This window comes from Callospermophilus lateralis, chromosome 4 (genome assembly GCF_048772815.1).
Source record: "Callospermophilus lateralis isolate mCalLat2 chromosome 4, mCalLat2.hap1, whole genome shotgun sequence".
In the NCBI taxonomy this organism is placed as follows: domain Eukaryota; kingdom Metazoa; phylum Chordata; class Mammalia; order Rodentia; family Sciuridae; genus Callospermophilus; species Callospermophilus lateralis.
The window spans coordinates 49,629,917-49,656,398 of record NC_135308.1 but is presented as its reverse complement, the minus strand read 5'-3'; the positions used below and the strand labels follow the sequence as shown (position 1 = coordinate 49,656,398).

General features: G+C 46.6%; 2 protein-coding genes across 4 annotated transcripts in view; one reads left to right on the top strand and one right to left on the bottom strand.

The window, feature by feature from the left end:
* Gpat4 (glycerol-3-phosphate acyltransferase 4) overlaps positions 1-2,845 on the top strand; it is a 45,984-nt gene extending 43,139 nt beyond the window's left edge. For all 3 annotated transcript variants that reach the window (XM_076853813.1, XM_076853814.1, XM_076853816.1), the window contains one exon: positions 885-2,845. In XM_076853813.1, coding sequence (XP_076709928.1) covers positions 885-993 — 109 coding nt within the window. In that variant the 3' untranslated portion in view covers positions 994-2,845. The remainder of the gene's footprint in view (positions 1-884) is intronic.
* Positions 2,846-19,013: 16,168 nt separating this feature from the next.
* Positions 19,014-23,299, bottom strand: Nkx6-3 (NK6 homeobox 3). The gene is made up of 3 exons (XM_076852474.1): positions 22,918-23,299; positions 20,701-20,870; positions 19,014-19,253 (listed from the first exon to the last, which is right to left on the bottom strand). Exons 1-3 carry the CDS (start codon positions 23,297-23,299, stop codon positions 19,014-19,016), a joined length of 792 nt encoding a protein of 263 aa, XP_076708589.1.
* Positions 23,300-26,482: the final 3,183 nt, after the last annotated feature.

Below are 26,482 nucleotides of genomic sequence, written 5' to 3'. Positions count from 1 at the left end.
TTATAGTGTGAAAGCAGCCAGGATTAGAACTTGAGTAAATTAATATGACTGTGTCCCAATAAAACTTTATTTACAAGAGCAGATGTCAGGCTGGATTTGGCCCATGGACATATTTTATCACTTTTTATGCTAGTGTCTGAGGTAATTATGCTTCATACAACAGGAGATTGATCTGTATGAATGCTGGTTCAGAACATCATTGTACATTCTGAAGGGCATGGAGGACATTTGGCTAGATGGGCCTTATGAAAACAGAAAGTGTAGACAATCAAGTTTTAAACTGAACTGTGGATTTTCATGTAATAGCATGGCCTTGGGAATATGGCCTTTTAAAAAATGTGAATGTTTACTGAGTACTTAATTTACCAAATACTGTGTTTCTGATATGCTGTGATGTTGTTGTTTCACAGTCTTGAAAACATGGATATAAAAAAAAAAAATCATTATTCCTTAAATTAAGAAACTAAAACTCAAAGAAGTCAAGTCATTTTTTTCCCCAAAGTCACAAAATAAGCACCAGAGATAGGCAGTTTTTACAGAAAATTGAGTTTCCATATTTCTTGAAGCTTAGCTCTCCTCCCATAATGCCAGAATACCCCTTAGCTTCTGTAAGTTGAAGGTGAATGTCAGAGTAGAAACAATGTTAAAAACTGCTTGATAGGTGTAAGCAGTTACACAGTGCTTTTAGAAGAATCATGAATGTCAACCTCTGGGCAAGAGAGCGCTGTCTAGGCTGGTTTCTGTTGACATCCTAATGAAAAAAACTATGGAGTATCATTGTTTCTGACCAGTTTTTCCTGGACGTTGAGCAGCACAGTGCGTCTGCCATGATGTGGGTGGGCCACAGCGCCTTCTCTGCTTTACATGGGTCTTTTTCTCATCAGGGATGGTGGACTGAAAAGGGAGAAGGTGAAGGACACGTTCAAAGAGGAGCAGCAGAAGCTATATAGCAAGATGATTGTTGGGAACCACGAGGACAGGAGCCGTTCCTGAGTCTGTGGCACACATGAGCCAGCTGGATTTGTTGCTGCCACTGCTGCACCACCGCCACCGCCCCCACTGCTGCATCCTTCCAGACCCTGGGGCCCTCTGGGGATGTTCCAGATCTCAGGACTCCAGCCGCTTCAGAGCCTTTTGGGGATCCCTGGGCTCTGGGGCAGCACAGCCTGCCCTTTGCTGTCTGAAGTGAATGCTGCTGGGTATTGCTACCCAGGACAAGATGCCTTCTTGTTCTTTTACAATAAGTCCATTGGAGGAATGCCATTAAAATCAGCTCTCCACTCTGTGTGTTGTGCAGGGCTGAGCAGTCGGGAAGGTCGGCCACATTCCCTGTTAAGACGTTGGGTGTTAGTCTGTAATTGTTGCCCACATGCCAGGGACTGTGCTAGGGAAGGTCCACTGGCTCCTGAGGAGAGGCATTGCCAATGCCTAAATATCAACCCCCCACCCCAGTCTTGGAACCCTGTACACTTGAAAAGAAAATTGTTGTCTGCATTCACCAAAACGAAGTTTTAAATTCTTGTGCTACTGCTTATGGGAAATCACCAGAGGGGATGGAAAGAGACCAGGTGTGGACCACTGACTAGTCTGGTGAGAGCCAGGAGTTATTTTCTGTTTAAACTCCAGGCTGAGCCTAAATTTCCTATGTGACTTGCTCTATGTTTAATGTGTGCCTCATTTCCTCATCCATCATGTGGATCAGGAGGGGAAGGGTGATGATACCTACCTCACAGGGTTGTTGTGGGGATTCAAGTGCTGAGTGAGGGACATGTAATATGCAGTGTCACAAGTACAGGTTCGCGGGATGTGGCAGGACAAGGTCTGAGCTCAGAGCTGCTGCACAAGGTGTTGGATTTGTTTTTGTGAGTAATAAAACTGAATGGTGAATGAATTGAGGGACTTTTCCCTTCACTCACCCTCCCCTGCATGTAGCCCTGAGTAACGTGTTTTTTGTCAAAGTTACAATTCTCGTACTTGACTTGTGACCCTGGGACCTCAAGGACCCACTTGGCCTCTGGATGGGTATTATTTTGTTCAGGAGATAAACATCTCACATTTGCACATCTCTGTTAATTTAGAATTTCCAGCATAGACACAGATTTCTCCACAGTTGGGAACCACGGGATTTGAGGGCACCAATTTGTTGAGCTTGTGGAGATTGGACAACGTTGGGGACTATTTGGATGTGAGGACCCTGGGGGGCATGAAATACATACAGTGGGGAAAGGGAGGATCAGAGGTCCTGGAAAGGGTTGGCAGGTGAGGCAGGATAGACAAGGATATTGGTGCATCACATGCTTCTGTACAGCTGATGGGTAAACTGCAGGTCTCCCGAGCCTACCAGGTTACTTTGCAGTTACTGTAAAGGCACATCCAAAGCCAAACCATTCTCGTTGGTTCTTCTGCAGTCCACCAGTTTTATATTCCTCTGAAGAGAGCGTTGCCTCAGCCCATTTATCCATCTTCCCATCCCTCCACCATCCCCTCCTCCATTGTGGCACAATCTTGGCACCTTTCAGGATTCTGCCCCAGCTGTGGTGTCATATTTCCAAGGTTGCCCACTGGTCTGGGATTTGGGGATGTGCTGGGAGTGAGATCAGGCTCCTGAAGTATGAACTCACGTCACTCATGCTTGAGGACCCAGTCCCCTTTGACCCTGTAATGTCACTCATCCTTGTCACCTTCCTGTCATCTCCCACATGGCCTCCTGTTTCCTCCTACCTGCCTTTTTGCCTAGTCAGTGGAAAACTTTTCTCAAATAAAAACCCTGTTATGACTCTAAGAAGAGTCTCTTATGAACTGTTTTATGTAATGTTCAAGAATAAAAAGTGACTTTCAGCTTTTATAGGAGGTGATGTTTGTAGTGTCTCAATGCCAAGTTGGAATGACCTTTAAAAATTGGTCTTGAAAATCAAGATCCCTTCAAAGAAGTTCCTTTAAAATTTCATTCATGTTCTATCTTATTTCATGATTTGCATAGGTTTTTCAAAAATATATTTTGTTTTTGTTTTCACTTATCTCCACATTCTGCACACCTGTCACAGGAGAAAGGAGGTGAATTATTCCTGCAAAAATGAAGTCTGTGACATTCTTTAGTGCTCATTTTAAAGGCTTTCAGACCCTTCCTACTGCTCCATCCTATTTACTGGGGCTTCTGCTGGCCCCAAGTTGTCCATAAGTCAGAATACTTGGTTTGGGATTGCTGAGTTGGTCTCATGTGCTAAAACTTCACAACACCTAGAAATATAAAACAACATAAGGTATAAACTATACTGGCTCTTGAGGTCTCAGCCAAGGTAAAGATGGGCTTTGAATAAAATCAAGTGGCCTTAGTGGAGGGAGTGTTGGCCAGCTTCAACCCTTTCCAAAATTACTGCTCCTTTGCTATGTTACTTTTATTTCTAGAGTCTATATCCTGATTGATAATTAGGGACTTGGGGTAGGACCTCTAAGGCCATTTCCATCTCTGGAATTTCTGTCATTTTAAACCCATATTTCAAACGGCTTTGACCTCTAAAGTAGTTTGGGTTTTAAAAGAAAAGTCAAGTTTCAACCCATTTGCTCACTCTCAAGAAATTTCAGGCTAGTGAAACTAAATCACTAGAGAGTGTCCTGTTGTGTAGAGTTGAATCCCCAAGTGATATAGGAAATTGTTGAAGCTAGGCCCGCACTTCTGGTAGGCTGGGTGGATTGTGGATCTGGGACAGACTTTTCACTCAGGCATGAGACTTTTATCCAGCCCATTAGAGGAAGAACGTTCTAATAAGGCTAGTAAAATTCCCCTGACAGTGAAAACTCAATAGAAGGCTGTCGGCCAGGCCAGGCTCGGTAAGCTAAGCTTGATAGAACAGTTTGAGATGACATCCTCATGATGGTAAAACCAACCTTGGAGCTTGCTTATTTAGTATTAGCCCCTACTCCCTATTGCCACTCTCAGGTGAAAAAAGGCTTGATGGTGTGAGGTGTGGTTGTCAGGCCAGCTATAAGGGGTCTTTGGGCACCATCATGTTGTAGACCTTCATGGCAAAAGCAGTGGTGGGCACTAACCCTGCTACCTTGTGGAAATATATGTCTATAAACCCTATCATTTCCTTCCTGAAATTAACCAAAAATGCAGTTCTCAGTGGGACAGTGCTTCCTGCTGTTCCCCATGTATGAAAGGTTTCAGTGTTGCAGGCTCCATCTACCTGCTGCATGTCTTGGGTGGCCAGACTCTATTTCTCCAGGTGTGCTCATCCTGTGTGGCCTGGGACACCCAGGCTGGAAGGGCAGCTGCATGCACACTGACTCTTGGACAGGTTAAGAGACGACCATCCAGCCATCCATCTTCCACTGCACTCACACCCCTTCTCCCCCCAGTCAATATGTCTCTCTCCGATGGGAAAGTTAATAAATTTTGCTCTAGATTAAAAGTATTGATCATTTCATTTGTAAACGATAAATAAAAAGGGGGAACTTTTCATTGCACCAGGGGTAGCGTCTGGTGTATTTTGCTGGTGAAATTTCTCTAGCTGTTGGAGGGGTGGGCTTCTCATATGCATTCCGGCCGGCCAGCTGCATTGATTTCCTATTAGTCTCCCAGCACCACCCAGTAACACATCATTTCAGTACCTGCTATTAATGGTCTTTTGATAAATAATCACTTGTAAGTCAATAAATTTTTATTAAACAGTGTGGCTCTTTGATTTATTAAAATCCGACCGTGTTTGTCTGGGAGAAAAGGGATGCTGAATTGAAGTGGAGGTTTTCATACATCTTCCTGACGCCAAGCAGTCACCATACACTCCAGAGAAAAACAATTGCATTTTAACAGAAACAAAACAGCCGAGTTTGGAACTTGGGCCCAGGGAAACTTTATCTCCGTCAGTGTGGGGCTTACTCTGCAGGGAGCAGCCTTAGGCCCACAGGCCTGCAGGCCCGTGGGCACCACTGCGTCAAGAACTTTGTGTTTGCTTCTGAGAGGTGAAGTTCCTGGGCTTCTGGACCCCTTCATGACTGCATTCTGGGATAGAACCAGTGGCCTGTGGAGGTCCCACAGAGCCCACAGGTCAGCCGTCTTACAGCAGACACCCTATGCAAGTAGACATTTGAAGTAAACCCGAGATCTGGGCTGCAGGTCCTTTTATCTGCCTTGGCTAAGTCTCCACCGAAGTCACATCTTGGGACAGGAAATACCAAGAGACAATGTATGTTAAAGTGAGCCAAAAACTGGAGATTTTCATTGGCATAAAATTTGCTGTGAAAAGTTTGAATGTAGCTCAGTGGCAGCGCGCTGGCCTAGAAGCGGGGAAGTCCTGGGTTTGATCCCCAACACTGAAAAAAAAAAAAAAAAAAGTTTGACCCTTCATTAAGATGGGGCTGCAAACAAATTATTTTCTAGAGAGCAACCCAAACACTGAATACAGAATAGGAATTCTCAGCCCAGAAAAAAGTTAACAGAAAGGGGGAAAGTCTGTTAAAATGAGTAGTTGGAATTCCTTCTCCTGACCCTGTCCCCATTCACATTAAGTGTGGCAGGTAGTAATAAGAGAAGGGCTTTTAAAAGTGGGAATTACTAGTAAATAAGTTTTAATATTTCTCAACCTGCTACAAGCTTTCTCTGTAGTTGTTTGGATTTCCTTTTCTATCCTTGTCACAAGGGTGGAAAGTGCTGGCAACAGGAGACCCTGAAGGTGAATAGGAAGCTGGGGAGCAGGTAAGTATTTGTGTTTTTCATGAGCAGGGCTCCTTTTGTCCCCAGGTGCGGGAGTTTGGTCAATGAGCCCAGCTTCTCTTCCAGGGACCTGTGAGGACTGTGCCTACAGCTCAGTTAGGCCCCAGCTCCAGGGACATACTAGTGGTGAGCCAGGCCTCCAGGCTGGCATAAATACAGCTTTCTAGAACATGAGTGACATTAAATGTGTCTTGCATTTTACATGTGCAAAATTCAAGTTTACTTTTAAGGTAAAATGAGATTTTTCTGCAGTTTTACCTGGGCCATTCTCTAGGCTTTGTTGATTCGTTCTCACTGTTCTTCCCCTGTTCAGGTTCATTCCATTTGTTAGGAGGACTTTGGTGGGAAGCTGGAAAGGAATCCTCTCAGTTTCTTATGTTCTATGAATCAACTTCCAGTGATTTAAGTCAAATGTATGCCTTTGGGAGAGGAATGACTTGCTTGGCATTTTCCATTCTAGTGGCTGGTAGAAGGCAAGTTTGGACAAAAGGATTCCCAGGAACATTTGGGCCATCATCCAGCAGGTGCCTGCAACACCTGTTGATGTCACCAAACAGCAGGAAGTCAGAAAGTAGAGGTTAGGAGGAAGGAAGGAGATCTGAAGCTTCCAGAAAGGAAAGTCTGGCAATCCTTGGGCAGCTGTGACAGTTTGTTTCGTTTCCTTGACCCCGGAGGCCCTGGAACGCATTTAGAGTGTGTTTGAATCCCTCCGCTTATTGCTGACTCGGCTCCGAATGGCTGGAGCTGAGATCCAAGGAAGGGTAGCTAAGTGCCTTTCTCACGATCCCATCTAGAGTTTGGGCAAAGTTGCTCCTAGGCTCCAGGAGCTGCCTGCCATGGTTCCAGGGCATGGACAGGCACCTTACAACTCCCTACATAAAGAGCCAGTGGACACTGGAGGCTGGAGCCTTGCTTGGCCTGTGCAGCAGCGGTCCTGGAGATGCCCAGCCCTCACAGGGTCCCTGTGCCTGCAGTTGCAGCAGTGGGCCTGGGGAAGGGCTGCCTGCACGCAGATTGATCCACCAGCTGTGATTTGTCATTTCTCCGAGGCAGGCGCTGTTTTCTCTTGCTTCAGGAGGCCCCTTCGACACCTGCTTTATTTTTCTTCCTGCGCTGACGTGACGGGAGACAGGTGTTAAACTACTTAATCACTTTAAAATTGTTTTAATTTTCTGTTTTTTATTGATCTCTCCAGCACCAATTAATCAGCTCACTGGACCAGGCAGTTAGTACATTAAAAATTGTCAGGGAGGCCGTGCATCTTGCAAAATGTCTAAAAAATATTCGGCTAGCAAATTTTGTTTTTCTTTGGCATGCAACAGTCCTTGGTCCGTGGAACTCCCACTCGAAAAGAGCTTCCTCCTCTGGGGTTCCTATGTCAGGAAGTATTCAGGGTAGAGAAGGAACTCTGGCTTCCTGTAGAGGCACCAGAAGAAGCAAGTACCCTTTTCAGTACCAATTTACCACCTTCCTGCCACATTTGTTCTGTTTCTCAAGCATCTCTGGGTCTCTTTTCCCCTGGGGCATAGGGAATTGTTGTGGAAGGGAGAGCTTACTCTGCTCCATGCCTCCTGACACTAGGAGGGCAGGACATCCTAGCCTACAGCTGCCCTTGTGGCCAAACCCTGTAGTCCTATTTCCTCTCCTGGGGACATCAGCACCTTTGTCTGTCCAGCCATGCCAAAGTCACCTCCCCTGGGGCAGGGGCCTTTAATTTGGTAAACTCTATCTGTTGGCAAGCAGCTGTGTGTCCTGCTGCCTCATTGAGTTGCCCCAGTGATGGGCCTGAAGCCTTTCTTCAGAAAGTTCTGGGCAACTGCACCCCCATGGTCACTATCATCCTGTCCTGTTCTGCAAACACTTGCCACTTGTCTTTTATCACCCCTCTTGCAAATGATTTATTAATTGCTTGGCTGTACTTTCTGAATTAAATATACAGATAGAATAACTCCAGGCTTCAATATCACTTCTTGGGAGCAGAAATTTTTTTCCCATTTTCACCTGATTTTCTGTCACTTTCCAAGGACAAGCCCCCTTTTTTCTGGGGGGGCAAATTAATTTTCATCTTCCAGTCTGCGTGGTCTGGGCTGATGATTCCTTTCCAAAGCATCATCTACCCACTTGCACACCCAGCAACCGTTGCAAATAGGGGAGGATTTTATCCCTTCCCCCATACCTTTCTGTTCATATAGGAGCACCCCCAGTCTCTTTCTGGGAAGGTCAGGGTGTGGGTCTGCAATGGACCTAAGCTAGAGAGGGCGTGAGGCCCACCCAGGGGCAGGCACTGTGAGCCTTGTATTCTAGCTACCGGGATTTATCTTCCCCCGAGCCCCACCCACTCGGTATTAATCGGTATATGATTGGGCTAGGACATATAATCTAGTATTGATTTTCTCTCTGGACGCCACAGCTTTATTTGCTCACATCTGCCTTGTGTTTAATTGGTGCTTTGCTCTGGAAACGAGAGATCTTATCGGCCTGTTTGGTTTCTTTTCCTGGGGCACAGAGGCACGCACACACCCTAACACCCTCTAGCTCACTGGCCTGGCCCTGCCTCTCCCTGACCCTCCCACCCAGAGGCATTCCTGGGGCCTGGGGGGAGTAGGAAATGACCCAGAAGGGCTTTCTATACACTTGACCTCACAAGCTATGGCTGATACTTCTTGGTGTAAAAGGGGTGTGTGTGTGTGTGTGTGTGTGTGTGTGTGTGAGAGAGAGAGAGAGAGAGAGAGAGAGAGAGAGAGAGAGAGAGAGAGGATTTGTAGGGAGGGAGGTATCTGGCTTTGGAGTTGGACCTGGGTTCAAATCTACTTCCTTCCTGTGTATGGTCTGGAAGCTAATTAATTGCATTTTTCTGCTCTGTAATGTCTCTTCCTTATCTGAGAAAAAGGTAGAACACCTGCTTTGTAAGATTCTTAGAGATTATCTATCCGTGATCACACAAAATGCCTGGTGCTTGGTAGGTTCTCACTAAACAGCAGCTCCTTTGTCAATAATGTTGTCCATTCAGCCTGTGCAGCTGTGCACATTGCCTGCCTGACACAAAGGAACCCTGAGCATGTAGATGAGAAAGAAGGAGCCTGCTGGCCACCTTTGTCCATGGGGCGGAGTCAGTCTTCTTGGAGGCCCAGGCTTGGCTATCACACCTGGCTGCTCCTGCTTTTCAGGATTTTGTTTTTTTTCTCCTTGACTCTGGTCTGGCATTTAGGCTGGTCTATCCTGGGCTTTTTGTAGTAAAGGGAAGATGTAAAGGCCAGAGGTAAACACTAATTTCCTATTGACACAACATTAATTCTCTGGCTTGGACAGGTGAATGTGCTTTCACTCACTTTACTAAGATTAATGATGTTTGTTTGCCTGCTAAGAGAGGCCTAATGAGGGGCTTTTGAACACACACCTTCTGGGTTGGCAGTGGGGAAAGGGGCTGGCAAACGGCTGGACATATGCAAGGAAAGCCAGACTTGGTCTACCACTTCCAACATCGCCTTTCCTATTTAAGTCTAGTGTCTTCCCTCCATAGAAACAATAAGAAAGAATTCCTGTTTAGGAATGTGAGCCTGTATCATGCCCTGTAGTGTTACTACCCACATGGATGCCTTCCCAGCAGACCTGCAAATTGAGTTTGAGGGTCGGCCTGCCAGTCACCTGAAGCTTTCTTCCTACCTATGGCACAGTGCCCTTGCTCCGTTTGTGCCCAAGGTCATTGTCAAATGTAGGATTGGCCTTTGATTCATTGCTTAGAAGAGTGAGAAATAGTATTAGAGAGGACAGGCCAAAACTTCAGAGGTGGGGCAGATGGTAGAGGAACATCGGAAGAAGCAAGGCTGCCCCTCCCTGACCTAAGGCAGGAGACTCCTGGGCTTAAGTGATGAGGTAACAAGATTGGGGTCAGAGCAGTGAGTGTTTTGTGACTGTAGATTCAGTGCAGCTTAAACAGAGCAAGAATAAGCCTTCAGCTTTGTCACCAGAGAGAGTTCGAGGAGGTCTGGGAGAGGGGGACCTTAACTCAGGATGTAGGGTCCTTGACATACATGTTGGAAAAGAATTTCAGCATGCTTCAGATATTGAGGCACGGATATTTATTTAGGAAAGCAACAAGTATACATTCATGGGGAAATGCAGGCTGTCTTGAGAGAGAGAGAGACTTGCCTTTGGGGTCTTAAACTTTGAAAGGAAATTTGGAGAGGGGTAAATCTATGGAGAGGACATCACATTGGTGATCACAAGTTCATTTATGGTGGTCTGGCAATTCTCAGAATTCTTAGGCCAACATCTTTTCCATGAGCTGCTTAATAGATAGCATTGGGAGTACCCTATGTTATAAGTTTTGTATCTCCCTTTGCTCAATCTATTAAAAATACATGTGTTAGTGTGATAATTACCAATGCATATGGAAATTTGTATAAGTGGGTGAATTTTTAATAACTTTAAGGTTGTGAGTGAAGATTTTTAGATTTCTCAGAAGTTTGGGAATGACCTAGGGAAAAATCAACTTGGAGAGTGACAGATGTGGAAGAGAGAACTGGCTTGTGGAAGAAAGGTATGTGGAACTTTAACACAAGGCTTTCAGATTATAATTATAGTCTTTTTTTTTTCTTCTTTCTACTATTTATTTCTTTTTTTCTAGCCTGCCCCAATTTGTCCCTTCTCAGCCAAATAGTACATGGCAGATCATAAAGGAGGTGCTGTGGTTTGGGTAAGCGTCCCTCAAAAGTCCAGGCATTGAGGACTTTGTTCTGGGCCTACGGCATTATTGGGAGGTGGCAGAAACTTTTAATGGTGGGGCCTAGTGGTAGGTTTTAGGTTACTGGGAGTGCGCCCTTGAAGAGAATAGTAGGATCATAACCCTTCCCCTTTCTCTGTTTCTCTAATTCTGTGTTATGGTTTTGATGTGAGGTGTCCCCCAAAAGCTCACATGTGAGACAATGCAAGAAGGTTCAGAGGAGAAACGATTGGGCTGTGGAGAGTCTTAAGCCAATCAGTGATTTAATTCCCTGGTAGGGATTAACTGAGATGTGTGTGTGTGTGTGTGTGTGTGTGTGTGTGTGTGTGTGTATATCAACATTGGTTTTATTATATTAGACCTTACCACAGGTATCTCAGCCACAGTGGAGGTATCTGGCTGCAGGAAGGCTGTGGGCCCTGTCATGTATCCATCCTTCCTCAGGAAGAGTACCTGGATCCTTCACTGTTTTGCTTCCATCTTGCTGCATTCCGGGGCCATTTGTATTTTTATCATTTGGAGAAGGTAAAGTTGCAGAATTCAATTTGGGTCAGTTGCAAGCAATTCTACAAGGGAAAGGGAGGGTCAAAAGGTGGATTTAAATTAAGTTGGATTTTTAAAATCACTGTTTCCCAAATTTATCCATGCTGGGTGCTCTGGGACCTGGTTAATCAGGCACATTCCATCCTCACCCCTCTCCATCTGAATACCCAAGAAGGTCTGAATATGTAATAAGTCCTATTATCGGGAAAATCTGGGAAACTGCCTAAACGGACATCTCTGCCTGCTCTATCCAGGGATCCTGGTAGTCGACTATGAAGGCACAGAAACAACACTAAGAAAGAGGATATTTGCTATAAAAATGTACCAAACACATTTGATCATTATGTCTTTGGTCAGAGGATTTCACCTCGTCTTTTTGTGTCTTCTGTAGACTTGGAGCTTCTATATGCTTGGGTAGTGGACTGAGTGGAATTAGAGCTGGAAGACATAGGTATCAGCCCTGGTCTCATCCACTAGAGTTATTGACCTTGGACAGATCTCCTCAGTACTGTAGACCTCATTTTTTTCATTTGCAAATTGGGAAAAAAAATCTGATAGCTAGTCTGATACTCAAATGCAATAATATACAAGAATGTATTTCTTACCAAATTTCTAATGTGATTTTTCATAGAAATAGAAAACACAGTTCTGAAATTCATGTGGAACACCCCTCCACACACACAAACCAAATAGGTAAGGCAATTATAGCAAAAATGATAAAACTGAAGGTATCATATTACCTGTTTTCAAACTATTCTACAAAGTTAAAACAGCATGATACTGGTATCAAAATAGACACACTGACCAGAATAGACATATTGACCAGAACAGAAAGCCTAGAAATGAACCCATGCATGCACATATGGACAGTTTTCAACAAAGGTGTCAAGAACACACAATAGGAAAGGGACAGTTTCTTTAACAAATGGTGCTGGGAAAACTAGATATCCACATGCATAAGAATGAAGTTGAAATCTTATCTCATACCATGTATAAAAATCAACTAAAAAATGGATTGAAGATTTAAATATAAAATCAGAAATTATCAAATTTCTAGAAGAAAATGTAGGGGTAAAACTATATGACATTGATCTGGGCAATGATTTTTTGTTTTTTTATTTCACTACCAAAGTGCAGACACAAAAACAATAAATAAATTAATAAAGCAAAAACAGACAAATGGAACTACATCAAACTAAAAAGTTTTTGCACAGCTAAGGAAACAATGTAAAGAGACAACCTATAGATTGGGAGAAGATATTTTCAGTCCTTACATTTAATAAAGCTTTAATATCCACAATATATAAAGAACCCAAACAATTCAATAGGAAGAAAACAGCCCAATTTAAAACTGGGCAAGGAGCTTGAATAGAAGATTCTCAGAGGAAGACACCATCCCCCAGTCCTTATTTTTACTTTTTAAATCTGGTTTTTGTTTGTGTGTGTATGTGTTGTACTGGGGATTTATCCCAAGGTGCTTAACCCCTGAGCCACATCCCTAGGCCTTTTTATTTTTTTATTTTGAGATGGGGACTTGCTATGTTGCTGAGGCTGACCTAGAACTTGTGATCTTCCTGTCTCAGCCTCCTGAATTGCTGGGATTATAGGCATGTGCCACTGAGTCCAGTTCAGTTTTTTTAAATCTTTTTTTTTTTAAGTGCTGGGGATTGAGTCCAGGAGCACTGTTCCATTGAGCTACATTCCCAGCCCTTTTTAAAAAAATTTTAATTTTAGTTTTGAGATAAATCTCTCTAAATTGCTTACAGCCTCATTAAATTATTGAGGCTGACCTTGAATTTGTAATCCTCCTGCCTCAGCCTCCCAAGTTGCTGGGATTACAGAAGTGCAACACCATACCTGGCTATTTAGAAACTTATTCTTGGGCTGGGGATGTGGCTCAAGCGGTAGCGCGCTCACCTGCCATGCGTGCGGCCTGGGTTCGATCCTCAGCACCACATACAAACAAAGATGTTGTGACCGCCGAAAACTAAAAATAAATATTAAAAAAAAATTCTCTATCTCACCCTCTCTCTCTCAATCTTTAAAAAAAAAGAAATTTATTCTTTTTCATTTTTCTTTTCATTATGGTGGTTTTATGGTGGCAAGAGCCCAAGTTCCACCTGAATTAAGCTGGGTAACCTAGGGTGAGTTCTCTGTGCCCCAGTGTCCACAGTTGTAAAGTGGGAGTAATGACAGTGGCTACTTCCTATGGATTTGTGACTATTAAAGAAGATCAAGAAAGCACTTTGAGCAGTTTGCTACAAATGTCTGATTGACCTTCACTGGGCGTAACAGCAGGAGTGACAGTGGACTTGGACTCTGTGACAGTGACAGCAGTGTGGTGCAGCCACACAGCATGCTCTTGGGAGACGAGCAGAATCACTGGGACTATTCATGGATCCAGAGTGTGTCAGCCAATTTCTCTGCATCTTCATTTGGAAAACAGGGCACTAATCACCCACAACTGTTGGAAGATAAACAAGTAAAGGGGAGCGAAGCATTTGGAAAGAACCCCTCTCTCAAAAGGTGCTGGAGTCTTCCCTGGGCCCTGGACCTCCTGCCTTTTAGGGAACAGATGCCTCTTTGGCACTCTGTTTTGATGGCTCCCTTCAAGCTCTGGATCCTGGGGATAAGGTGACACAGGGAATCCCTTAGCCTCCTCCCCAGGACCTCTGCCTCTTCTGGGAAATCCTTTCATCTGCTCACCTGTTTCAGATTCCTCCATGAACCCCCCACCCATCCTTGCAGCCAAGTTGAAGTGATATGATCCCAACAGTAGAATTGCTATATATTTGGTACCATTTTGTTTATCTGAGCATCATCAGGGACGGGAATGTTCAAAGCAAGATACTTTTTCCCATGAAAATCCTTCTCTGGATTAGGTTATGTTCTGAAATTCCTTTCTCCTTGTCAGTTACTGCTGGTGGTCACTGTCCAGTGTCTCTAATCATGGGCCTCTTGGAGTCTTGTCTTCTCCTGACACAGCTCCAGGCCTTACCTGGGAGAGTAGTAAGTGGACCTTATGATAGCTATTTCCTTATCCTCAGAAGACTCAATCTCCATTATCAATATATACCAGGGCCTCACACATACTAGGCAAGCACTCTACCACTGGACTACATCCTCAGCCCCTTTAAAATTTCTTGAACATAGGATCTTGCTATCCCAGACTGACCTCGAACTTGTGATCCTCCTGCCTCAGCCTACTGAGTAGCTGGGATTATAGGTGTGCTCTACCACACCTGACCTCAGAAGATTCTTCTTATTCTGCTTACGGTTGGGTACCAACTGTGTGTTATATGGTCACAGATGCTATATATCTACCTATATCCATCCATATCAGTCTAACAATATTTTTTTTCTGGTTTTAGGGGTTAAACTCAGGGTCTCTTAAATGCTAGGCAAGTGATCTACCATTGAAGTACATCCTTAGTCCCAGTCTAACAATTTTGTAGTTATGTTCTGAGAAGAGGAGTGCTGTCCACACACAGTCACAGTCGTTCACTCTGGACTCCCTCACACTGCAGTGTGTGCACAAACCAGCTGGATCTTGCTAAAATACAGGCTGATTCTAAGATGGGGCTCAAGATATTCTTCATTTCTGATGGGTCCTCACATGAGGCCACTGCTGTGTGTATGGATGATTTCTTTCCATTACAAAGTCTTGAGCAGGGCGTATAGGCCTTGAGGACTTCAGGGGCCAAGCAGGTGATGAAACTGTGTGGAGCACGGGGACTGGACTGGGGAAATGGCAGAAACAGCTCATTGGGCCAGGCTCACCCTACCAAATGGCACACTACAGTTTCTGAATTTGGCCCTGGGCACCTGGTTAGACTTCTTCCCTGGAGTTCAAAATCTTAGCGGTTTTGCTGGGAAGTGAATCTGGTCATTCATGGAGGCCTTCCACAACCTCCTGAATAGTGGTTGACATGCCAGAGTTGGAGAACTGACAGGGACAGGGATCTATGACTTTGAATCCACTTATCCTGTTCTTGAGCAGACCTGTTTAGAACTGCTCTGCTGCTTACCAGTGACGAGAGTTGGAAGAAGGAGAGAGTTGGGTGCACTCCTTTTTAAGTGCCCATACTATCTGATACTTGGTGCATGATTTCACTTAATCTTATCAGTGTTGTAGAACTGATTTACCAGCCTGATTTTATGGATGAGGACAATGGATATAAAGAAGTTAACCTGACTTGGTCACAATGACCCAGTTACTACTTAGTGAAGTCGAGACTTAAACCCAGTATTGTCAGCCTCTATCTTTAGTCCACTTGTTCTGGGTAATTTATGAAGTTTATAAATTTATTTGTCATAGTTCTGGAGGCTGGGAAGTCCACGGTCAAGGTGTTGGCAGCCTCAGTGCCAATGAGGGCCTAGTCTCTGCTTCTTAAATCGTACTTTGAATGCTGTGTCCTCACATGACAGAGAAACAGAAGACCCCAAAAGGCCTGACTGCCTCCTGAGGTCCTTTTATGTGGTGACTAATCACATGCATAAGGGTGGAGCCCTCATGGCCTAATCACCTCCCAAAGGCCCCACCTCTTCATATTATCACCTTGGAAGTCAAGTTTTAACATATAAATTTTGCAGGGAACACAAACATTCAAATCATAGCAGCTTCCAAAATCTTCTTTGAGTGATACAGAATTGCTGTTCCCGGTCTGTATAAGCCAAGCACACTCATTGGAATCCTACAGAAATCTTTCAGGGTCCTTAAAGTACTTATTCAGGTGCTTGAAGTATTATTCCATCGTACATACGAGCAAACTGAGGCTCAGAGGTTAAAACCCAATGATACAGACAATTGTGGATCAGTGATCTGAGCCCAGTTCTAACAGACCCCATTACCCTATGACACGTTGCAGGGTTAGCAGTTTTGGGGGGTCAAATCCTTGGGTGGACTAAGTATGAGGAGGAGTTACCAGAAGTGAGATTTCAGTACTTCATCTCTCTTCTGATTGTTGCTGTCAGGATATGGCCATTCCGAAATTGATAAGATATTGACATCTGCCTATTCTCACTGCTGACCTCCTGAGGAAATGTCCTAGAGACTTCTAATCAGAAAATTCAAAAGTGAGAGTATGGCAAAAAAAAAATCTGTGCTCACAGATTTTTTGAACTTTATTGAGATGCCTATCACAGCAGACTCCATGGCTGTTGAGAGCACAGGAGTCAGTTTCTTTCCCTCATCTCCGAAATGTTCATGATGTGGAAGGAGGAACTACAGGGAGTATGAATTTGCAAAAAGTTCTGGTGTTATTTTGTTGTTGTTGTTGTTCGTTAGTTTGACTCAGAACATACAAGAGCCATGCCTATCATCAAAGATAAAAGCAGGGGCTCTCTTATGTCTCTTTATGATGGACAAAGTAAGAGAACCTGTGTTTTTTCCAGCATTGCATACACATGTGCACACTCACAGAGGATAAGATATTCCAAATATCCTCAATAATCTGGGTCATTCACCTTGAACTCTACTCCTCCTTCAAGCTTCAAAGCTAGTTTTCATAATAAGTGTAAGCACAATAATTAGTGAAATGGAGCCAGTGCTTCTTTTCTGCTTGATGCCTATGTTCTGGCTGCCTGTGAAAGGCAGTTAAAGGGAAGGAGTCAGAAAAGACTGCAGGGAAGGCTGGAGTCTCTTAGCCAAAGGTCCCAGTGGTAGGTGTCCCAGAATTTTGAGACTGAAGGAGGTTTTGTTTAGCTCAGCAAATGTATCCTGGGAAAATCTTTCCCCAGACTTGTTTTAATACTGACCCCCAAATGACTTGCACGCATTATGATTATTATAGAATAGTTAAGATGATAGTATGCTTACGGAAATGCAACAAATACATTTTTGTTTCTTGTAACTTTCATTTTCCTCCATACCTGCTTCATGATTTCACACCTGGATGTCAACAGCCTCCCCCAGCCTCAGTCAGGGTTGTGCATTGCCTGGATCCCACTGAGTTTTCTCTTCTTTAAGACCTGTGATGAGTCTTAGCATCCTCTCTGGCTGACATCCCTCCTATTGCAGCTACAGTAGGACCTCCCTCAGGAAGACTGTGTCAGCAAAGAGCTTCTCATTGGGGTCTGTGGTGGCCCAGCCTACTCTGGCCAGGAGTATACTGAGCTAGGCTCCTCTCCTATAAGTGCCATTCTGTCTCACTTGATGAAGGGAGACACTGATTCCTGAGCAGGTAGTGTTGTCAGAGATTAAGTTTAGAGGCTAAAAACAATCTATGTTTTCTTGTCATATTCCCTCTGTTTTCTGGAGCATTAAGGATGTCAGAGGGCCTTGGAATCAGCTCTGAGTTTGCTTCTTCTGTGAGCTGGTTTAGGAACTTTCTGAGCCTCAGTTTTCTCATGCATGCATTGTATTTACCTTGCATATATTTACCTTCCAAGTTTCTTGTGGGGTCAAGGGCAAGATACCCAGACATTCTACTCTACCTGGGAGAAATTAGCAGGTGTCTAGTTAATGTTAGTGCTTCTAGGCTCTCCCCCACTGTCTTTTCCTTCTGGAACCTGATTCTCCCACAGATAATTTCCCTCACCAGGAACAGAAATTCCTGGAGGTCAGAAAACCCCACTTAATTAGTCAAGGGTTTATCAGCACCCAGGACAGTCCCTGGCATGTCCCAGAGAGATGGAGATTTCAAATTGACCCCAGTCACGAAACTTTCAGTGGCAGACCCAGAGTACTGACTCCTCCTGGGATCCAAGCCACTACCTCCCCCATTGTCTGTCTGGGACCCAACACCAGTATCCAGTTGCCCATTCTTTTCACAGAAGCACATGAGCCATGGGAAGTTTCTGGGACTTTTATTTATACTCTTTTCATTTTTTTTTTTTTTTAAAGCCAGTGAGAATGGGCAAACTCTTGGTCCCTTCTGGGCTGCACTCCTCCATGGCCAGCCCTACCAGCCTCCCTCAGCCCACCCTCTCCTGCCTGCCAGTAAGTAGTTCAACATCACTGGGGTGAAAAAACCACCACCCTGTAAGCCAGTGCCCTCTGGTGGCTGCAGCTCCAGGACCAGGCTACAGGGTGATCCTAGGAATGGCAAAGCAGGGGATTCCCAGCATGCTGTTGGCTCAGCCCCTCCCAGCACCTTTCCCTGCCTTGGAGGCTCTCCCTCTCCCTGCCTGGGTGCCCCTTTTGGAGGAGCAGGGGTTTCTGAAGTCCTTTCCAGCCCTTCCTTTCCTCTTCTGAGATGGTCCTGACCTTGGGCAGTGTGAATGCCCGGTGGCTCTCAGGTGCAGCTTTGCACTAGGATTTTCCCATCTTTTCTCAGCCTCTGCTTGCAACCTCCTCTTTCCCAGCCAGGGTCAGTGTCCAAGATCTGACTTGATAAAAAAGTGGAGACAAGAGGCCAGAAAGATCCCTACCACTTAGAGGATCTGAGGGGATCCTTGAGTTTGGGTGTCAGGGGTGTGTTTATTCATTGCAGGACCCACTTCCTCTCCCTTAGGATTGGCTTGGGCCTCTCAAGTGGGTCTTTCCTGTGCAAAGGTTGTACCCAGACTATGTACCCAGATATGCCAACTCCATATTTTCTTCTGCGGTCAGCCAGCAGTTGACCTGGATCCAGTATTCTGATTTCCTCATTCCTCAGCCAGCTACCTCCTTGGGGAAAGGGCCCCCAAAGCTGAATCACAGTGGCGTGCCTGGGCTGTAGAACCTGGTCATTTTGATATCCCTGTGCCATTAAAAATCTGCAGAATTGGAAAAGGTGCAAGATGGCGGAGAGGTTTGCAGGCGTTTAGAGGTGTGCGTCTCCCTCCTCCCTCAGCTGGACTGGCCATTCCCCCCGACTCCTCTTCCTCCCCTCCTTCTACCTTTCTCCTCTTCTTCCTCCCTTCTTCCCCCCTTCTCTTTCTTCTCCTCCCTTCCTCCTCCTCTTCCTTCCCTTCTCTTCCATCCCCCTCTGCCTCCTGTTCCCCAGGCACGTGGGGAAGGGGAGGCTGGCCCTGGCCTGGTGGCCCAGGGGCTGCCCGGGGCCTCGTGTGCGGCGGGGGGCGGGCTGGCGGAGGGGCTGGGGCAGGCGGGCGTCAGACGCTGTGCGCGCCCAGGCTGAGCACCGAGAAGGCGGCGCGGTGCTTGCGGAGCAGCAGCCGAATCTTCTCGTCGTCGGAGTCGGGGTCCAGCGGCTTGTTGTACTCGTCGTCTTCATTCTCCGAGGTCGCGCGGTCCCCGCCGGCGCCGGCACCCGCCGAGGCCCGCGGCGTGGAGGACGAGGGCTCTAGCGCACTCTTCTTCCTCCACTTGGTCCTCCGGTTCTGGAACCACACCTGGGGTGAGAGAGACTCTGAGGACCACGCACGCACCGCGCACACGGGCGGCTTTGTAAGAGGACAGCTCCACTCCGCAGAAAGCAATGTCATCCTTATTTTTGTAGGAAAATAAATGGCTCGATTTTGGCGTGAACTGTAATAGCCACGTTACTGGGAAATGAGGGCAATAAAATAAAATAACACCTATGCAGATCTGGGGCAACCCTCCCTGCAAGTGCAGTTTCCTTCTCTTTTGCCATCTGATGCACTTGGTGGGAGATGCTGAAATACCAGGGTAGAAAGGGTTTAGTCCAGGTCTGGGCACTTCACTCGGTGCTGAAGAGTTATTCTTGGGATGGGAGTGTGGCTCAGCGTAGAGCCTAAACACCTGGGTTCAACCCCAGGCCCCAGGACCTAAAAAAACAAAACAAAACAAAACAAAAACAACAACAACAACAACAACAACAAACACCCTCTCTTCTTTTAGCTTCTTAGACTTTCACATGAATAATTTCTCCCAAGTTAGAATAGTAACATGTACATTGTTTGGTGTAAAGATTGAAGATATCTAAAGAGGCGGAACTGTACCTAAGAGGGGCCCAGATGATTTCCTTCCATTTCCATTCATCAGCTTTCACTCTCCAGCAGGGCAAATATGTGTCTGAACAGGTGGTCCCAGAGGCTGGCAGCAAAGCCCAGACCTAGGGTCCAGCCTGCCTCTGGTACTTGCGAGAACCTGACTGCTTCATTAAGCCAGGCAGGTCTGGCGCAGCTCAGAGCTTTCTTTGGTGTCCCCACCCAAAATCTCTGGGGAGAGCTGTAATGTCAAGTTTAGAAAGTTGCCCCCAGCAGTCTGAGGAGGGAGAAGCAGATCTTTGGAGGCCCGTTTAGGAGGCTATTTCACGCTCCCAGTGGTAGGAAGTACCAGGGCATAGCTACCCTCCCTAAGTTTCTTACATCTACTATCCCATCCCATCTTCTTTTGGACCGGTGAGTAGCAAAAGGTTTTTTTCTTTTTTCAAAGATAATTAGGTCAATTCCAGCTCCTTTGAGAGATCAAGAGGAATCCAGATTTAATTTGGCCCAGTGGCTGCCATTGGTGCTTGGGTTTCCTGGTTCAGACAGTGGAAGAGGGGAAGGCCTGAGGTTGGAGTCCCATTCCCAGCTCTGCCCCTACCCACCAGGAGACCTTGAGCAAGAGGCTCAACTGAGATTGTTTCTTCATCTGTCAAATGAATAATAATTAAATGAACTACATAAGAAGCATTCAGCATCGGGTTCAGTAGATGACAGCCATTTATTTTGTTGTTAATTATTGTAATCTCTAAGGTTAGATGGGCAAGTAGTTCCCAAACACCAGGACAGCCTCCCTCTGAGGGGCTGGGATTTATTGGGAAAGTGTGGCTACCTCCCTCCCACGCAGGGCATCCTGTCCTGGCAGTTGCTTTCACCCACACAGACTTACCTTGACCTGTGACTCGGTCATGCCCAGTGAGTATGCCAGCCTTGCTCTCTCAGGACCAGCCAAGTACTTGGTCTGCTCGAAGGTTTTCTCCAGGGCAAAGATTTGGTGCCCTGTGAATGTGGGCCGGGTGTGCTTTTTCTTGTGGATGCTGTCACTCAGGGGGTCTGGGGCTGGTAGGAGGAAGGGAAGTGGGATTAGCAGGAAGAAGGGGCACCTGGGTACCATGCACTGCCTGCAGGATGCCAGCCCTGCCCTACCTCTCCTATAGGGTGAGCTCCCTCCTATGGAGAAGCCATTGAGGTTGCTGGAGCATCATGATGCCTATCACTTTAGCAACATTACTAACATTTCAGATAACAATGACTGTGACCTCTACCATGTCTGGGTGGGTGGCAGTTCCAGAGGGCAGTTGCCCCAGGTTATAGCTATTTAGGAACAACAGGGCTTAGAACAGGTTCTCCTGCCTTTTTGTCTAATGTTCTCTCTACTCAATGATGCTGCCTTCTTCCAAAAGACAATGGGAGTTTCCTCTCTGTCACAAGACACCAAGACAAGGATGTTCCTTCAGGTCCAAGACAAGGCCCCAGGAACCTGTGGATTTCTCTCCACTTTCTTGCTTCTGGGCTGCAATTCCTCAGGTCCCTTGAAAAGCAAGGAGGGAAAGCCTCCAGTCCCAGTGTGCTACTCCCCCATGTCACCAGGCCTGAAGATCACATGGCTACAATGACACTGGAGGCAAGGAGGCTGGAGATCCCCACCCTAGCCAGGGCAGCGTGCTCAGGGGCAGTAGGGTTCAGAGGAAGCAGAATCACTAGGTGTAGGGCCTTGGTCAGGACAATCTGACAACCCATGTCCCATTTCCTTTTCTTATAGGTGGAGAGACTGAGGCACAGAGAGAGGAAGAGACCTCCTGAGAGATAATCATCTTCAGTCCTGGCTCCCTTTGACTTAATTTGGTCACTGATCTTCTTTGCCCTTTTCCTGTGTACATGCATTCAGGATAGAAGAGTTGGAGTGTGGAGTAGGATGGGGGAGGATGATGGAGGTCAGGGAGGGGCGACTTGAGGCTTAAAGTATCCAAAAAGCTGGGCTGTAAAAGAGATGAGGTCTCTATCCTCATAAAAATCCCTAAGTGTCAGGTTGAGGGAGGCACAGGCTGTCAGGTAGTGAGGCTCCAAGCAGTGTGGCAGAGGGGAGTTTCCATGGTTGATCTCATACCCACATCTCAGTGGGGGAGCCTAGAGAGCAGACAAAATTGGAGGCTCCCTCTGTCTGCCTTCCAGGTGAGCCTTACCTGCCTGTACATGCCCCTGCTACCTCCACTAGTCCCTGATATACATCACAGGCCCCCTGGACTAGTTCTCTAAAAACTGAGACTCAGGCATGGGTGAGCTGAGGAGAGCCCCTCCAGCAACCAGGGCAAGCTCAATTTGGCTCAGCCACTGCTCTGATGGCTGGACTGTCGCTGCTACTATTGCTATAAACCCTGAGAAGGAAGGTGGGAAATGAGCCATCTCACTCACAGGCAGGGGCTTGAGAGGGTCAGAATGCATTCAATGTCCCCAAACATGCCAGGCATGAGCTGGCTCTTTGGGAATGTGACTCAGTGGCAGATTTCCTTCACTGGTGGTAGGGTTTGCCTGCTTTGGGGATGAAGAAGCAGTGGCAAGGCTCTGGCCAGAAGCAAGATGAGCTGCCACCAGCTGTGGAGATAGCTCAGTGGTAGAGCACTTACTTAGCATGTGGGAGGCACTGGGTTTGATCCTCAGCACCGCATAAAAATAAGTAAGTAAAGGTATTGTGTCCAACTACAACAACAACAACAACAATAACAATAATAATAATAATAATAATAATAATAATCTGCCATTTGGACATTGTGGAGGTTAGAGGTGGGCAGTGTGGGCTTTTCTGGGCCTGGAAGTCCCAGGTTCCCTGGGACGGCAGCTGAGGTGGCAATAGGTAAGGATGGGGGTCAGACATCTGTGTCTAAGCAAAGCTGGGGTTGGAGCCAGAGAGGGTAAGTTCAGTCCTGCACCAAACTGAGAAAATGGACCCAGGCAACTGCGCTGGGCTATCTAATGGCGGCTGAGGTGAGGTGGGTAGGGTGGGCAGGGTGAGTTCCCTGTCTCATACCCCTTCTTCCCCCTCCCCTGAGACTGGCTGGCTCTAGGTGGGCTGGGCTGGGCTGGGGGTGAAGGTTTGCCTTCTACTCACTGTTGCTGCACTGCCGCCCGCCTCGCCAGTCCTGTCCTGTGTCCGCCCAGCAGTTCCGGGTCCGGGTAGGGTACTCGTTCCCAGCCTTGGAAAAATTCCCCACCTGGGGGCCATAGTAGACCCCCTGGGAGCCCAGTCCACTGAAGCCTGCCACGTGGGGGTAGCCGGAGAGGAGGCTGCTGTTCGGTGTGGCCACAGGCCTGCTCAGGATGTCTGTGATCCCATGGGGGGTCCCGGCGGCCAGTTGGGGGCCCAACCCTGGAGGGCTGAGCTTGTAGAAGGAGTTCTGCATGGAGTACTGGCACACCGGGGCCTTCATCTCTGAGAACTGCGCCAAAGGCGTGTTGTTCAACAGGAATGTCCCCTGCAGGTTGGACTCCATGATCTCCGGGTCAAGCAGCGGGAGAGTGAGAAGCCCAAGTCCAGGCCCCTAAAGCCAGAGACCCCAGATTCTGGCCCAGAATCTCATGGCAGGTTTGGAGAGTCAGAAGCAGCCCCAAGCCTCTGACTGCCCCCCACCTACAGCATCTGGTCCAGCCCTTCACCAGGGACTGGCACCCACGTCAGCTGCTCGGAAGTCAGGTGCCACTAGGGCAGGTGGGGGCTTCCCCACGCACCTTTCCTCTCGGCCCGTCCTGTTGGAGAAGGGTGCTCCTCACAGCTCAGCACAGCCCCCTCCTCAGCCTCCGAGTCTGGGGACCCTCCATGAGAAGTTTTAAGTTCAGAGAAGGGACATTTCCCTGATAAAGATATGGCCCATTAGAATACAGACTGGAGACTGGCTGAGCTGTGAGAGCTGTGCCGCCATTGGTGGAGGCAACACGGGCCTCACATTGGCTTTTGCTAGACAAATTGCACTTTGAAAGATTGACTGTAAAATCAGCCAGTGTGTGTGTGTGTGTGTGTGTGTGTGTGTGTGTGAGAGAGAGAGAGAGAGAGAGAGAGAGAGAGAGAGAGAGAGAGAGAGAGATTAGCTCTAGACGCTCTGTTCATCATCAGAGATTCCACCTGATCCCCCCAAGTCCAGCATCTAGGAAAAGGTGGGTATCTAGGAGGTCTCTGGAGGTTCCTGAGGCAGCTGGAAGTCACAGTTCCTGCAGCTGCCCTCCTGAGAGTGAGGAGACTGGGCTCAGAGGTCACTTTCCTGAGCTGCTCCTGCCCCTTTATCTGCTGATGTCCAGGCTATGCAGGAGAACCGGCTGCTTCCCTTTCCTCCTTGGTGCTGGGACAGGGTAAGTGCAGAGGCCGGGAAATGTCTGCTTTCTTGCGGGGAAGAAAATTCCTGTGAGTATTTTAGAGCCTGATGGGCAGATTGGATCGGGGGTGGGTAGTGGGTAGCTCTCAGGGTAGTGGGTTTGTGCATTTTCCTGCCCACTGAAGCTGAAAAGGTGGTGGTACACATGTGTGTTCTCACCTCTGCCTCTGGACAGCCTTCCCTGATCCCCTCCACCAGGATCTCTTCCTCATTTGTGTCTCTGCTAGAGCAATAGCCACATTCCGTCTCACTTGGTGTCTGGGTTTGAAATCTCTGATGCTGAGATGTCCCCTGCTTCCGTGGTGGAGCCATGTGTCAAATACTCGGTTGGGGTTCAGTTGGGGCTCAGTAAATATTTGATTCATGGAACTGGATTAAATCTCAGTGCACCCATATGCTTTCCCCCCCTTCTTCCTTGAGTACTTATACTGTATGAGGCTCTACTGGGGCAATCTCTCATTTTACAAACAAGGAGATTGAGGTGCAGACAAGGAAACTGAGGTGCAGAGGAATCAGAGCCCACTTTCCAGGAAACAAGTTTATTCCTGGTTTCTGCAGCATTCTTTTTTTTTTATATTTTAGTTTTTTAGGTGGATACAATATCTATTTTATTTTTATGTGGTGCTGAGAATCAAACCCAGTGCCTTATGCGTGCTAGGCAAGGCGCTACCACTTGAGCCACATCCCCAGCCCCTGGGCAGCATTCTTTCCTGAATGCCATTCTCTAAGAATGAGAACCAGCCTGCTACTTGTCTGAAAATGCAAAATGACAGAAAAACTAGTGACTGACAGATGAACTTCTGCCCTCCCTCTGCCTGGAAGTCCCCAAGCCCTTGCTGACCAGTTCATGGGCTCTGCAGAGTTCACTCTCTTATCACTTGTGGTCTGTGCTCATGAGGGACTATAGGTACCCCTTTGCTGGCCTTCTGTTAGTTTCCAGTAGAAGGCAGAGGGTCCAGGGCTGGGGAGAGCAAGACTCTCTGAGCCACTCTCTGTAGCACATATTTCAGTTAATTTAAGGAAGACCTTATGAAGGGTGTGAGATGATTTTTCTATAAATTTGAATTATAAACAAGAAAAATGGTTCTTCTCCTCCTTCTTCTTTGTCTTTTCTTTTTTCTTTCTTTCTTTCTTTCTTTCTTTTTTTTTTTTTTTGGATGATACTGAGAGTTGAACCAAGGTGTACTTTAGCACTGAATTATATCCCCAGCCCTTTCTTTCTTTTTTTTACATGTAGGTGTAACTCCCTCACCCTCTCCCCTGTTCCCTTTTTATTTTTTGAGACATAGTCTCGCTAAGTTGCCCAAGCTTGCAATTCTCCTGCCTCTGCCTCCTGAGTCTCTGGGATTACAGGTATACACAGCCAGGCCCAGTAAGAAAGATAAGTTCTTATTCATCTAAGTTGGCTTTTCTACTAGGCTGCACTACCATCACTTTGGAAGTTAGTTCTGATTCCCAGGGATGCCAACAGGATCCCACCCATGCAACTGTGATTCTGAAACCTTTTATAAAAGCCTTCTGGATAATATAAATGCATAGCAATGACGGGCTCATTGTTCTGGGTGGCCTTTCAGATTCCAAGAGTTCTTTTTGGGGTGGAGCAAGAGCTGGGGATGCTCCAGGGACCTTGGAACTGTGAATTATTCATTCCCTAATAATGAGAACTTACCAAGAAAGAAGTCTTCTACAAATTTTGATTCTTATTTAATGCTAAGACTAAAGGTTCAGAACTCCAGGATGACAAACTGAAGAGACTTTAGCAACTGCGGAATTCATTCCATTTGACCCATGAGGAACTGAGGCCAGAGTGGTGACCAACCTTGCATAAAGTATTAGAAACTAGATAGAAACAGGACCATATCCTCTCTATAGCAAGGGTTGGTTCTGGAACGTTTAATGCCATGGGGTGCAGGACCAGATGCCTTCACAGGAAGAGCTAGAATGTCACTCAGTGTATACTAGCCCTGGGCCTGGATTGGCCATACCCTGGTAATTTGTGGAGTCCCTTACCGGACCTCCAACTTCTCCCCATTTCATGGTAGCCTTTAGGCTATCCTTTCTCTGGGGGTTTCTCCCTGGGTGGGCAGTTTAAATTAAGGAGCTGTCCAAGCTTTCAGGAAGAATTGGTGGACCCCTCTTTGGGGTTCAGGCTTCTCCTGATCCCACCTATTGACCCCTCTACACCCCAACCCAGGCTTTACTCTTGCCCCAGCACAAGCCCCAAAGATGAGCCAGGAAGGAGAGATGGAGCCCTGTGTCATGAGTCAATTTCTTTATTAATTTTGACATCTGTTCAGCTGGTGTAGGGAG